Source organism: Solanum stenotomum, unplaced genomic scaffold (assembly GCF_019186545.1).
Source record: "Solanum stenotomum isolate F172 unplaced genomic scaffold, ASM1918654v1 scaffold19150, whole genome shotgun sequence".
In the NCBI taxonomy this organism is placed as follows: domain Eukaryota; kingdom Viridiplantae; phylum Streptophyta; class Magnoliopsida; order Solanales; family Solanaceae; genus Solanum; species Solanum stenotomum.
Window position 1 is genome coordinate 54,598 of NW_026025390.1, and position 14,592 is coordinate 69,189.

A 14,592-nucleotide genomic window follows, 5' to 3' on the forward strand; every position below is an offset into this window, starting at 1 on the left:
AATTAAAACTACCTATTAAATAGAAAATATTGCAGATAAATGTAATATCACATTATAATATGTTGTTTACCGATGACATAGTTTTAGTTGATTAGACTCACAGTGGAGTTACCGTTTGGGTGGAGAATAGAGACAAACTTTAAAGTCTAAAGAGTTCAAATTAAGCATGATATGAGCTGAATATTTGGAGTGTAAATGCAATGATTTGACACATGAGGTTGGTGTGGAGGCGAGATTTAATGCATATGTCACCTTCAAGAGAGGAAGTTTCAAGTATCTTGGGTCTTTAATCCAAAAGAAATGTAGAGATCGATAAGGATGTGTCACACATTGTATTAGCACGAAGGGGATGAAATGAAAGCTCTCCGCTAAAGTTTTATGCGATAAGAATGTCCATCGAAACTTAAAGACAAGTTTTATAGAATGATAATCAAGTTGACTATGTTACGTTTGACAGAATGATGGACAATAAAGAACTCGCATTCAGAAGATGAGAATTGCAAAAATAAGGATATGTGGACATATCAGGAGAGAAAAGATCAAACTAAAGATATATAAGACACATTGGAAGTCATCTCTTCGGCGAACAACATGAGGAAAGTGAGATTGTGATGGTTCAGACTTGTGAAGAGGAGATGCGTAAATGTCCAACTAATGAGGTGTGAGAGATTGTCAATGATTGATTTTGAGAGATGTAGAGATAGGTTGAAAAAAAATCAAGGAAAAATGATTATTTTACTATTAATTGTTTTGACTTGTGTTACTCGAGTTGAAGATCTTTCAAAAATAAATTCTACCTCTCCCAAGGAAGAAATACAAATTATATATACTTTATTCTTCTCAAGTTCTAAAATTGGAATTAGATTGAATAGGTTACTTGCAAAAGTTGAAACGCAGAGTATCTACTTTTGGAGCAAATTGTTGCGACATTCTTTTTCGGAATGGAGCACTTCAATTTATATACATGTCATGTACGTAACTGTTTTTTATTAAAAAAAGAAAAGAAAAAGTAACAACCATTCTTGAACAACTCAAATCATCATAATTTTATTTTTTAAAAAAAAGGCTAAGAGCATATTTGAATTGACTTAAAAAAAGTAACTTTTAAAAAGTAATTTTTTAAAGTACTAAAAGTTATTTTAAAAATAAGTAGTTATATGTTTGGATAAAAGTGTTGCAAAAAGTTGTTGATGTGTTTGGCAAATAAGTGTTGTTAAATACTTTTTTTATCAAAATGTCTGAAATACCCTTAAAATTATTAACATAATAAAAAGTTGATTAATCTACGGTTTTTATTTCTAAGAAAAATTAAAACAAAATTAATTTATATTTTAATTCAATTTCAATAACTTAATATTTAAGTTAATTTTAAATGTGCAACTTATTTTAAATTTCAAAAATATATAATTTGAATAGATCACATGAAAGAATTTGAGAATTGTTTAAAAGAATTAAGGGTAAAAAAGTAATATATTTGGTCAAAGTAGAATGACTTTTAAGTTTAAAAAAAAAAGCAAGAGGTCACCTATTTTTAACTTTTGACTTATTTTAAGTTGTTCTTATATTTGCCAAACACTCTCACAAGTTAAAAACTGACTTTTAAGTTAGTTTGATCAACTTAAAAGTCCATCCAAACGGGCACTAAATAATAGAAGTAATTAAATACTTTGAATTTATTTGAAAAGTTTTAAAAGTTTTATAAATTTGCTATTATGTATTACTCGTGCAGGTAAATGACATGAAAAACATAAATAAGACCAAGAAAAAAGATAGGTCAAGATTGAAAAATTTACAAGCTCATTCTTGCTACATGGAATCATTATATTCTTGTATACCAAATTCAAATATTACGATAAAGGTATTTTTTTTCCCTTATGGCTTATTTATGGAAAATGTATCATTAAATGTTTAATGATCTTAATTCACCGCGTACAACTAATTTCGTAATAAAATTTTTTAGATTGCCTTAAAGTATAACTTCTTCTTTAAATTAACTTTTAAATCACAGACAAGACTTTTAGAGAACTTTTGTGGTAAGAAATCATTTTTGTCACTAAACTTATATATGTCTTGAGGTATAAATTCTGCCACTAAACTTATGTTATGTAATACAATTCGTGTCACCGAACTTACGTCGTGTGACATAACTTGCGCTACTAAACGTCTAGCTTGGGGCACAACTTGTGCCTTGAGCTTCATTTTTTTTACCTTCATACATAACTTGTGTCATTAAAACTTATGTCTACGACATAACTTTAACTGAACTTATGCCTTGTGAATTTTTTTATGTGTGTTATTGTTATCCATAACTTTCGACTATTTTTTGTTTATTTATAATTTTGAAGGATAAAAATTAAAAATTAGCGCGTTTGAGAAGCAAAAGACAACCCAAAATAGAAGTATGTGTACTAATGACCTCACGTAATCCACCTACTAACAACTCTTCCATTTACCTAATACTCTACACAAAACCAAATTAAGATATTCAAATGAAACACACCAAAAAATATTTTAACTAAAACAAGGACAATTAGATAATTATAATTTTCATGTCCTAAAGCTAAAAAAATAAATAAACTAAAGTAGATCCATTAAAATTAACAAATCATATGAAGAAATACTTTAGCATTATAGAAGAGAGAAGGATTATTTTTTTTATTTGCTCATGTTTGGTAGTAGATGAGAGAAAGTGGACGGAAAAAGCGATTTCTCATTTCTCTGTGTTTTCCTTTCTCTCCCATATGTGAAGTATATCGGGTCATTTCTCTTCTCCGCTCATCGGCTCCTCCGTGAACTGCCGTCGTGCCGACTTCAGGACGCATTTTTTTCCGATGAGATTTTCACTGCAAACATCAATTGAGGCTTTCGATTTTCATCATAGCACACGAGAACGGTATATTTTGACCTCAGAAACCCTAACAATCAGGTTGGTATTCTTTTTTTTTTGTTCCTTTTATTTTGTGTACGTGTCCGTGTTTTGGTAGGTGGAACGCCTAAAGCTAATCTCTGGTTCGTCAATTTTAACTGTTTTGGTGGCATTTTTCTTTTCTGGGATCAATTTTGGTAGTTTTGATCTAGAGAGTGATGTGCTGTTTGCATTTCGTTATGATTTAGTGAATGCTTTCGTAAATATGCAGGTTTTGATGTTGTGAGACTACAGTTAGTTTTTGGCTTGACAATTTTAGTCGATTGGGTCGTTGTTTTCTTGATGAATTCTGCTTATTCTGATCTGGAGAGTGTGGTTTTATTGTTTTGCTTTGTTATGATGTAATGATTTAGTGATTTTCCCCCAATGTATTCATCATTTTAAAATTATCATGATGCAGGTTTGGTGTTTCTGCTGGATGTGAATTTTAGGCTTTGAATTAGCTATTTTCTGGATCTTGATACACTAGCACTATAGCTACCCGTTATTGTTCAGTTGTATTCTCTCTCTTTTGCTCAGCCAGCAGAAATATGCAGAAGAGTGGGAATCTTGTTAAAAATAATTCTTTGAAAATTACAACTCAGCAGTCTCTTCGACGTCTCGGTTTGTGTTCCCAGATTACAGCTGGGCAGCATTCATCTCCGGTTGTTTTCCCTGAAAAACGGAGCAAAGGAAGGAGCCTGACACGTGGAGAACTTAGTCTGAGTAATAATGATCCTAAGAAGGAGAAGAATGAGGAGCATAGGATTGACATTGGGGATGAGCAGTCTGACCTGCTTGGATATGAAGTATTTTCTGGAAAGCTGGTTTCAGACAAGGGAAAGGCACATAAAAATTCGGAGTTAGAAGCCTCAAAGGAGGTTACTAGCCAGGATGCTGTTGAAGCCAAACTTACGAGCAAGGCTATGGTTTGGGGTTCTAGTATGCTGCATCTAGAGGATGTTATTTCGGTAAGGTTCTTTAAGGGATTATGGGTTTTGTCAGAATTTGTATCACTTCCATTTGAGTTTTGCTAAGCAGTAGGTTCTGCACGTACCACAGGTATCACACTGTCCTGGACTCCGGCATTTCACCATCCATTCATATCCTCTGAGAAGAGGTTCCAGTGCTCTTTCTTGTTTTTTAAAAAATCGAAGAAGTCAGAAGGATTTTCGCTTCTTAGCTTCTTCATCCGAGGAAGCACTTCAATGGGTAAATGCATTTGCAGATCAACAGTGTTATGTGAATTTATTGCCTCATCCTCTGGCTTCATCAAAGAAGCAGGCTTCTGATTTGGGTACTAATGAATTTCCTCCTGAGTCATATGTACGATGTAAAAATCCTCCTAAAATGCTTGTCATTTTAAACCCAAGGTCTGGCCGTGGTCGTTCAAGTAAAGTATTCCATCGCAAGGTTGAACCTATATTCAAGGTATGCTCTAGAACTGTAATATCTTGTTGTCTATCTGGCAATTTTCTTTGCTCCTTTAATTGCACGACAATAATTTTTTTGAAAAGGTAAGCTAAATGCATAATAAATTGTATAGTGGTTTTGGATGTAAATGAAATAAATTCTCTCTAATTGCATTTTCTCTTAGCACCAACCATCCTTTCCCCTTGAAAGGGGTGTTTGTTCATTGCGATATGCAGGCTATATGATATCTCCCTACATTACTAATGGTCATTATTACTTGCTTTCCAGTGTTTATCCAATTACATAGTTGCTCCTTTGCTCGTCCACAAGTTTTTTATGTTTTCTCCCGTCCCCAACTGTCAAACTTGCAAAATACAATTATACATAACAACTATGCCTCATCCCAAGTTAATTGGGGTTGGCAAAACTTACAACATGTCTGGGAAAGACAAATACAGATTTTACGTGTCCAAAAAAACATTAATGTATGCAAAATTTTGGTTTGATGACCGTGGTGTTTAGGCCAACTTTCATGCACCTCGATTAATTCCACGTGATACTTGCTACCTCCCACCAGCAACAAGGTACCATGTAACTCTGTCCACCAAGGCTAGGATAGATGAGAAGAATCGCTTAGTGATTTTTGTCTCTGCTAGGCTTGAACTGGAGATCTCATGGCTCTCAGCCACTTCATGAGCCACTAGCCACAACCTTGGGTGCTATTAATCTATGCAAATATTGTCATCTGAATAACTATTCTTCTTGATAATTGTCATCAAATATTTCTTAACAAATCACATCTTCTCAATTATGAAATGCAGTCTCAATTTACAAAATCATGTGCCTTTTCCAAGTTCAGTTTGCTTCTTTTTCCTTTTTTATGTGGAATCGATTTGTTTGTGATTGATGCTGTTGTATGTCCAAAAAGAGAAGAACCGTTGCAAAAAACTTTTAGATGGTTTTTGCTGGATTTATAGGTTTCAAGGTGTTCAAATAAGTTTTTTTTTTCAGAATAAGCACTATAAAATATGCTCTTAAGGAAGAATCTTTCATGTGTAATCTATCGTGTGAGTCAATTGTGGATATTACCAATTGATTTCATAAGGTGCAGATTGAGAAAGTTCTGTTTTAGTCACGTATGCCTTCTGTTGTGCATCCTTGAGATTCTCATTTTTCAGAATTTCTTTTTGGTGGTCCTCCGATCCAGCAAATCATCTCAGACTGGATATCCTTGTTCGTTCTTGTTGACTCAAGTTTTAGCTCTGTTTCTATTGAATTAACAGCTTGCTGGGTTTAAGTTGGAAGTAGTCAAAACCACATCTGCAGGTCATGCCAGGAAACTTGCAAGCACAGTAGACTTCAGCACATGTCCTGATGGTATTTCTTTCAATGCTTTATAACTATTCTGTTATTCAGTTTTAGATGTCTTAGATTATCTTCATCATTGTTTTTCTTATATTCTCTGATTTGCAAATGTTCAGGTATTATATGTGTTGGAGGTGATGGAATAGTGAATGAGGTTAGTTATGTCTCTCTTTCTCAAATTTCGCAAGTGACAAGTGTGTATGGTTGAATGTTTACTTGTATAGTTCAATGGGTCTCATTTCTTGCATCAATAAGCCAGTTGCTAAGCTAATAAAGGTTTTTCGAGTAGCACTAAATTGAGTGAGCTGTCGTGGCATAATTTAGGTGTGCATAGAGTTACTTGATTCGCTACACTTCTTTCGCTTTAGGATAGAAGCAGCCTTTGTGAAAGTGTAATTTCCTTTACCTTGTAAAACAAATTGTAAGGTCTGTCAATTATGGCCATATGCTTTTCTGTGAAGATAGTGCTGCATTTATTAAGTATGGGGATTGTATGTATCGAGTATATCAGTTTCACCTGAGCGGCCAATCTTGTTAAAGGCTATGCAAAAAGGTTAAAGAACATGAAAGGTTGATACGACCCCTAATTTTTGAAATTCAGCAAAAATAATCACCCTTTGAGGCCTCTCCGATGGAATTTCACTTCTTTTTGTTTTTTGGTCAAGCAAGTAATAGTCATTGACAAAAGGGAGAAGATCCTTTATACAAGAAGTATAGAGTGAACAAAGCCTATATAAAGGGGTTTCTCTCCATGGAATCTGACCAATCATCTTTAACAAGCTGGAACATCATTTGTGATCCAAAAGATATACACAGTTTGATGAGTCCTAGGTTCTTTTTGGTTTTGCATCTTCCTTTAGCTTTCATGCCGAGGAAATAGGTGAAGATAACCCTTTACAATTTAAATAGAAGAACTGACCCTGCAAAGATCTAGTATAATTGTATAAAGGACATAAAATTAAAAACAAATTTGAGAAGGGCTACAAAACCATTGACCTCTTTCCTGCCTTTTGCAAACTCATTTCTACCTTTCTTTTTGTTACAATCAGCCTCTTTTTTATTTTATAATTTCTTGAGCTTCTTAGTCATTACTTGAGCCAAGGGTCTTTTGGAAACAACCACTCTACCTCCACGAGGTAGGGGTAAGGTCTGCAAATACTCTAACCTCCCCGGACTCCACTTGTGGGATTACACTAGGTATGCTATTGTTGAGCTTTTTAGTCGCCCTATATATAGCTTTTGATTTTGTGTTAAAATAGAATTCTCACATTTTCTGAGCTATGGCCTTAATACAACTATTTCTATTGTTTCTTGACATTGTTGATGATAATAAGGTGACTTTTACAGTTTTACTATTGTTTCTTGAAAATTTCTGAAATGCTAACTTGGTCATTCTGAACCAAGAAGTGAACTGTACCAATATCTGTTGGTTGATATTTGAAATATGTGCTCAGAGTTAATTAATATTTCTTACTTCGCCTAGAAAAATATGTTAAACTTGCTTAATGTAGCTTTTCTGATTCAGGTTTTAAACGGGTTACTCACTAGGGATAACCAGAAAGAAGCAATTTCGGTTCCAATTGGAATCATTCCTGCTGGTTCTGATAATTCTTTGGTCTGGACCGTGCTTGGAGTTAGAGATCCAGTGTCAGCTGCCATAGCAATTGTCAAGGTATGTTTTATCTTTCTTCAATGCGTCTTCATGCTAATTATAGATTTCAACTTGGTGGATAGTTGAAAATATACATTTCCTTTCCTAAAGAAAATATTTGAAAGAACTTTGATTTGATTTCTTTGAGCTACACATATATAATATTGTTACCATTCAAAAAAAAAAAAAAAGAATAAGAAAAGAGAACTTTGATTTAGATGATCTGTTCAGACTGTGGACAAGCACTATTTAGTAATCTGATACCGATGGATCACGGTCTTGACTCTCAGATAGGACGGTTAAATTATGTTTATAATGATGTCTCATAAACATAAATGAATGAGTATAGTGATCACTGACATCATGCTTGATGGAGACTTGTCTAGTGACCTTTTCTAAATAGATACTTCCTGGACCTTGGCTAGTGTTCTACCCTGTGATACCTTTTCTCATCTTTTGTCTCTTTGCAAAAGCTAGGTATCACAGAATAGGTATAAGACTGAGTCTCGATGTTTATTGTTGGAGTTTATTTACAGTGATGATATTATGAACATCACATGGAAGTACAACTAAGTTTTGCTAGTTAATGTTTTTGATGTGGTCGAGATTTTATTAAATGGTACCAAGATGGTACAGGAAAAGAAACAAAAACAACATAAAACAAAAAGCAGCCTACCACACTCTTCTTCGTAGCATATCCAATAAATCCATATACCTGTTAAAAATATCTATTAAACTACCTTCAAACCAGAAGTACAAAAAAATAGATAAACTTATAAAATATTATAAGTTAAACACATTAAGTAACAACACCAAAAACGAATATCTGTGCACTTCACTCTCTGTAGCTTGTAAACATCTATCCTTAATTCTAGAAATGTGAGTTCTCTGCCCTTCAAAGCAAGCTTTGTTCCTCTCCAGCCATATTGTCCATAATATGCACAATGGAATAGTTTTCTATATCTGCTTTTATCTCTTTTGGTGTCACCTGTTGTTGCCAACCTTCCAGCAAACCTTTCACTTTCTGAGGCATGACTTTAGTTGAAAGTCCCATACTACTGTTTGTTTTCAGTTGCAAACTTGAGTTGGAAGTGGTGATGGATTTTGTGACCATCTTATGTATCTTGTAATTAAGGTTGGAATTAATATAGTTGGAAGTTTAGGTCTTTAGGATGGAAGCAAAAACTTCATAATAATAGTCAGGTAGTGTGTTTTTTTGAAATTGGTAAATTGTATTCATCAGCATTAAGGGTATGCTGGCCACCTCCAAAAGTGAGCAATTACAAGCTTCCTATCAAATCTGCAATCTGATCTACATCTTCTATACAAAGTAGACACCAAAGAAGTAGAGCTTCAATACAATTCCATTTTACTTTATGTATGGAATTGGACCTATCTTTAAAGCATCTCCCATTTCTTTCCTTCCATATTGACCACCATATACATGATGGTATTAATCTCCACCATCTCTTTTGACTTTTACTTCCTCCCCTCCTAATCCAGCAACTCAAAAGATCCGATGCGTGCTCTGGCATTGTCCAGCTAGTGCTTGTAATGTTGAGGAAAAGGTTCCATAGCTGAGTTATTGAGCACTGCTTTGAATTTGCTTAGCATACAATGGACTACCATTGCTGCTCGGATGGGCTCTTAGTAGGAAGGAGAAATATGGATGGGAAGTGGTCCCTCTAGCTCCTATGTGGACAAGCTGGAGGGAAAATTATTGGAAGATTTTGAAGGGGTGGAAAACACTTCTGTACAAATTAGGGAGTCCCAGTTCAAATGTATATTTTTGGTGCACCTATGAGAATCCATCTAGCAGTAGATGATTGGATGCTATTTGTAGAGAATCACACTTTTGCTTAGATTTTCTACTTTGTTAATACTACTTGTTCCACAAAAAATTCCCTAACAATAGAATTATTACTTCATAACTATAGATAACTTTCTCAAAGCAAAGAACAGCTTTTATTTGGTCAGGTAGTTTCTTTTAGAAGACTGGTTCTATTCGTCTGCTCTAGATCTATAGTCTTTCCCAGGTTTATCGTTTTGTCTTCTCAGGATTTTAAAATCTTTGATATTTTCTATTCTCTGTGTGGTTTCTTTTCTATAATACTTTCTTTTATTTTTTCTGTGGGTTAAGTAGAGAAAGACCCTCCTCTAACGCTATCACTCAGAGGCATTTATTTCACGAGTGGAACTTGAATAAATCTAATAAAGTTGAAGTTCCAGTATTTTCCATTAAAAAGACGTATGAATAGAAAATCAGATATCTGAAATATTGTTCAAAATATTTCATTACTGTTGCTAGGTTATCTATTCCTCATATGTAGTGTCGATTTCTTGTTTTCAGGGAGGGCTTACACCTACCGATGTTTTTGCTGTTGAATGGGTTCAAAGTGGTAGAATTCACTTTGGATCGACTGTCACCTACTTTGGCTTTGTAAGCGATGGTAATTTAGTTCATTTTTTTTCCCTAGCAATTATTAATGTTTATGCCTTACAATAACTCTTGTTATTTAGATTAATCATGTCATTTGAACACTTTTGTCGTTGTTACCTACACGAATGCAGATGCTTGAGTAGCGTAAGATAAGGAGTCAGATACGTAAGAGGAAATATTTTGGAAAAGTAGGGGACACGTCGCCCCAGAACGTGATTTTTTAAAATTGGTGAACCTTAGAACATGGTAATTGCTAGAACAGGTCACCCCAGAACGTCGTTCCAGCTTCTAACAAGGGTTTCTTTCATTTTATGGCTTATGGTTACCTCTTGTAGAGCAATGAGTTAGTCGTAAAGACTAATGTGAGTTATATTGGAACATTTCTTCCATGGTCTTGGACTGCCATGGTTCCTGCGTCTTGGATCTTTGGGACCCACCAGATTTAATGATTCTGAATGCCGGGACCATGGAGGCCAGGGTATGGGGAGTACTTTGTGTTGTCTTAGGGTATAGGACAAATTAGTGGTAATAGCTCGTGGATGGCCTGTTGATTGTGTTGAAATGGAAGATTTACGTGTAACTAGGAGGAAAATTGGGTCATGTAACATAATAAGCAAGATGTTATGCTTTACATATCTGATTTACTTACATTGTCAGAAACCTTATGGGGTTCAAGTGTTACGAGTTGACTTAGCAACTCTAGAGATAGCATTTGACCCTATTGTACCAGGGTCTGCTTTGTCATATTCTGCTAACTTGTCTCATCAGTATGCTTATTATTTTTTCCAAGGGAAATGGCATTATCGATTAGAACTAGTAGATTTGTTAGGATCTCTGTAAGTAGCTTTCTCCTACTCTTTTTTTTTTTGGCTTCTTTGTGATGGTCTCCAGCATATCCTTAATGCTGAGGAATACAACGTTACCAATTTCAAAAAAAAAAAGTTCGATTATCGAATGCAAAAATGCTAGTGGAGGCTATTGCCGTAAAGCTTTTTAATGCTTGCGACTCAAAATTCATGTTTCTCAGCACATGATTTTTTTCCTTACATAAGATGCATATGCACTTGGGATATCCAGCATGACATTGCTTATGGATGTCAGTCTGCACCAACTTGATGCCTTTATATAGCTGCTGCGCAGATTGTGGATGACGCCAAGGATTTAAGATTAATTAATTTTGAGAATATAGAAGGTTGGTCTGATGATTGAAAAGGTTGGCATGTCAGCACCTGGGCTTTGGTCTAGTGGTGAGAGCGCAACCCGTTATGTGTGGGTTAGGTGCATGTCACAGGTTTGAAACTTGTTGCAAACAAAGCTTGGTATTTAAGTGGATAAGGTTAAAGAGAACTCCTTTATCCCCCGAATTTCGAACCATGAGCCACTGGTCTTTGAGGATTTCTCGATTATTAAAAAAAGAAAATAAATAAAAGGTTGACCCTTCGGGGTGGCCCAGTGGTTTGGGCTTGGGACTTCCATGTTGGAGGTCTCAAGTTTGAAACCCCTTGCCAGCGAAAGCAAGGGGTTTGCCTTCTAGGTCGAGCTCGCCTCACCGGGCTTGCCTAGTGCGGGTTACCTCTCTTATGTGGTTTGCGAGCTATTGCATAGGAACGGGGGTTTAACCCTGTGCGCACTCAAAGGGTAGCGGCTGCAGGTTTCCCTTGTCATAAAAAAAAATAAAATAAATAAATAAAAGGTTGACATATCTGTATGAATTCTCTACTTTCCATTGTTGTTGGCTGTATCACTTGTCTTTCACATGGATATTTAGTATTTACCACTTGATATTTTTGTCTGAATTGCATATATTTTCCGATAGTTGACTTCAATTATCTATTGTAGTGCTGGAACTATCCGAGAAATACCAGAAGCGGTTTGGTCCGTTTCGCTACTTTGTCGCTGGGTTCCTCAAATTCATGTGCTTACCAAAGTACAATTTTGAAGTGGAGTATCTTCCTGCACTGAAAGAAGCAACTGGAGAAGGAAAAGCTTCAGTCATTGATATGTCTGAATTGTATACAGACATTATGAGAAGGTCAAGCAAGGAAGGGCTTCCCAGAGCCTCAAGCTTATCAAGTATTGATTCAATAATGACCCCAAGTAGAATGTCTGGAGCAGACTTGGATACTACATGTAGTAGCACTGAGCCATCAGAATATGTGCGCGCAATTGATGCAAAATCTAAGCGCTTGTCTGCTGGACGGAGTGGCAACACAACTTCTGAACCGGAAGTTATCCATCCTCAGGTTCCACATTCAGTAACACCGAATTGGCCCAGGACTAGGTCCAAATCAAAAGCAGATAAAGGGTGGGCTGGGTTGACTGCTGCAAATGACCCCACTAGATCTTCTTGGGCAAATACAACTACAAATGATAAAGAGGATATCTCATCAACAATGTCAGACCCCGGCCCAATTTGGGATGCAGAACCAAGATGGGACACAGAACCTCATTGGAATATAGAAAATCCTATTGAATTGCCTGGACCAGCAGAAGATACTGAAGATGTTGTTCGGAAAGATATTGTCCAGAAGGCTGCTGAAGAATGGGTGTCTACCAAAGGTCAATTTCTTGGTGTCCTGGTCTGCAATCATTCATGCAAAACTGTTCAAAGCTTAAGTTCACAGGTTGTGGCCCCAAAAGCAGAACCTGATGACAACACGTTAGATCTGTTGTTGGTTCATGGAAGTGGAAGACTGAAGCTTATAAGGTTCTTCTTGCTTCTGCAAATGGGCCGACACCTTTCCCTCCCGTACGTTGAGTATGTCAAGGTAAAGCAGCAGCAGCCGTATTTTAGATGCTTTTTACCCATTTTTCCCACCAAGGCAGAGAGTTTTTTTTAGAGCATTAATACAAGTTTCCTTGTCTTGGATGGAGGCCATTACTGTATGGATATTTTCAAAAAGTCAGTCTACTTTGCAAAGATAAACTGCACCGAGAAACACAGAGTATCAGTTTAGAGTTAACCCATTTTCAAAAACAGAAAATCTGGTTTATAAATTATAATGTGGTTTTGTTGGTTGGTGCTCATTGAAATCAATTTAAGCTTTTTTTTCTATGAAATGCAGGTTAAGGCAGTAAAGGTTAAGCCTGGGAAGCACTCTAACAGTAGCTGTGGTATTGATGGTGAACTTTTCCCAGTAAATGAGCAAGTGATTTCGTCCTTGCTTCCAGAACAGTGCAGGCTTATTGGTCGCGCCCCAGGTAATTGCAAGTGATTGATGGAGTCCTTGTATATCTTCAATAGGTCTCTCTTCCTTCCGGCTACAACATTCAGCTTTTTATTCGTCATTGAGGTCCTTGTAAATTTTGTCAATGTTGCTTTCATTTTTCAAATTATATGTCAGCTTATATCTTAACATGTACCCTTTGCCGTAACTTGTATTTTTTGCCTTTTGAGTTGGCTTGCTATGAATATTGGCCATGTTTTTTGTAATGGTTTGACAAAGCGTGTAAATTATTGCTTTTCTATTGTTGAGGAAAGAAAATTTTATTTATCCAGCAGTTCCCCCCTCTCCACCTTCATTGCCACATAAACCCTAGCACCAGCTGGAAATGGACAAAAGAAAGGCCTTAGGAAGGGGTGTGCATCTAGCAATGATGAGTTCTCTTGGCCTTGTTTAATAATTTGTTGAGCTTCTCTTTCCTTTCCTTGTGGTCATTTAAGGCCATTTTGGTTGTAGTGGGAAGCTTTGGAAAATAAGTTTGATTATAAAGATGATGGAATGGTCTGGGAGACCCTGTACTTGTTCCGGTATGTCATCTTGGTCATTATACTTCACGAAGTTTCATTCAGACAACTTAACTCTAGCATTTTAAACACATTTAGAATCAATATGACCTGTTGTAGGCTTCAAAGGATGGAAAAAGAACTGTTTGGTACAAGGACAGATTGATATTTAATTTATATATGGTTGATTTGTTAAAGATCTTGGGTTCTCTCTTAAATTTATGTTTTGTCAAACTATATCAAATAATTTAGGACAGGGGGACAAGATTGATTGGGTTAGGCAGGTCGTTGAAGAATACACGCTAGAAAAAGAATATTTTGTACTTGTTTTTGTATATTGGTTGTTGGAAAATTTTCCGTCTGCCAAGGATTACTTGTAAGATTGAGATATTATGATCATTCTACCATAAGAATAAAATTATTCCTTTTTCTCATTTGCTATTTAACTCGTAATACTTAAAGAGTGAATCCACATCGAGGTGCCTAATAAGTACTAATACTTGAAGAGTTTGTGGGAAATATAAACGATATTTCATGAGAAACAATAAGCATTAAAGGTGTGTCTTATACAAAGTTATTGAATTTTTTTATGTTCAGTTAGTCAAATTTTGGAAAAATTATATCAAAAGTATTAAAGACAAGTTTCACTAGTGATATTTCACATGTGTTATCCTGATTCTTTAACACACTTCATCTTTACGTTTAGTCTCGTATCCCAATCCCCACCTCCCACACCCTTACTTCCCACCCTTTTTCTCACATTATTTAATACTTTAAGATAACATTTTCTGTTTACCTATAAAACTAAAAAAAATCACTTTATTTTTAAAAAAAACATTTTCCATCGTACGAAACAAATATATATTGGGATGCATGTTTAAACAAATAATTTTTCACTACACTCAACTAGTGGGACAAAGAAACTTGTGTGGGTATAGCAATAGTCGGAAGCCAAATGTTAATCAATAAAGTTACTAGAAATACCGTCATATTTCAAATTTTTTATTAGTCAAAGCACCTCAATTTTTTCACATTCGATTTAATTTGGTCAGGACAATTATAAAAGAAAATGGTTTATATTATAGACTTCT

General features: G+C 35.5%; 1 protein-coding gene across 1 annotated transcript; it reads left to right on the top strand.

Annotated features, from left to right (window-relative positions):
* The first annotated feature begins 2,584 nt into the window (after nt 1-2,584).
* LOC125850784 (sphingoid long-chain bases kinase 1) lies at nt 2,585-13,275 on the top strand. The gene is made up of 9 exons (XM_049530622.1): nt 2,585-2,926; nt 3,327-3,876; nt 3,968-4,336; nt 5,602-5,695; nt 5,800-5,837; nt 7,209-7,355; nt 9,685-9,784; nt 11,614-12,542; nt 12,840-13,275. Exons 2-9 carry the CDS (start codon nt 3,457-3,459, stop codon nt 12,987-12,989), a joined length of 2,247 nt encoding a protein of 748 aa, XP_049386579.1. The 5' UTR covers nt 2,585-2,926; nt 3,327-3,456; the 3' UTR covers nt 12,990-13,275.
* The last annotated feature ends 1,317 nt before the right edge of the window (nt 13,276-14,592 follow it).

Coding starts and splice junctions, on each gene's coding strand:
- LOC125850784 (XM_049530622.1), top strand. CDS start 3,457: ATGCAGAAGAGTGGGAATCTTGTTAAAAATAATTCTTTGAAAATTACA. Junction 3,877..3,967: donor ATCTAGAGGATGTTATTTCG/GTAAGGTTCTTT, acceptor CACGTACCACAG/GTATCACACTGTCCTGGACT. Junction 5,696..5,799: donor CTTCAGCACATGTCCTGATG/GTATTTCTTTCA, acceptor GCAAATGTTCAG/GTATTATATGTGTTGGAGGT.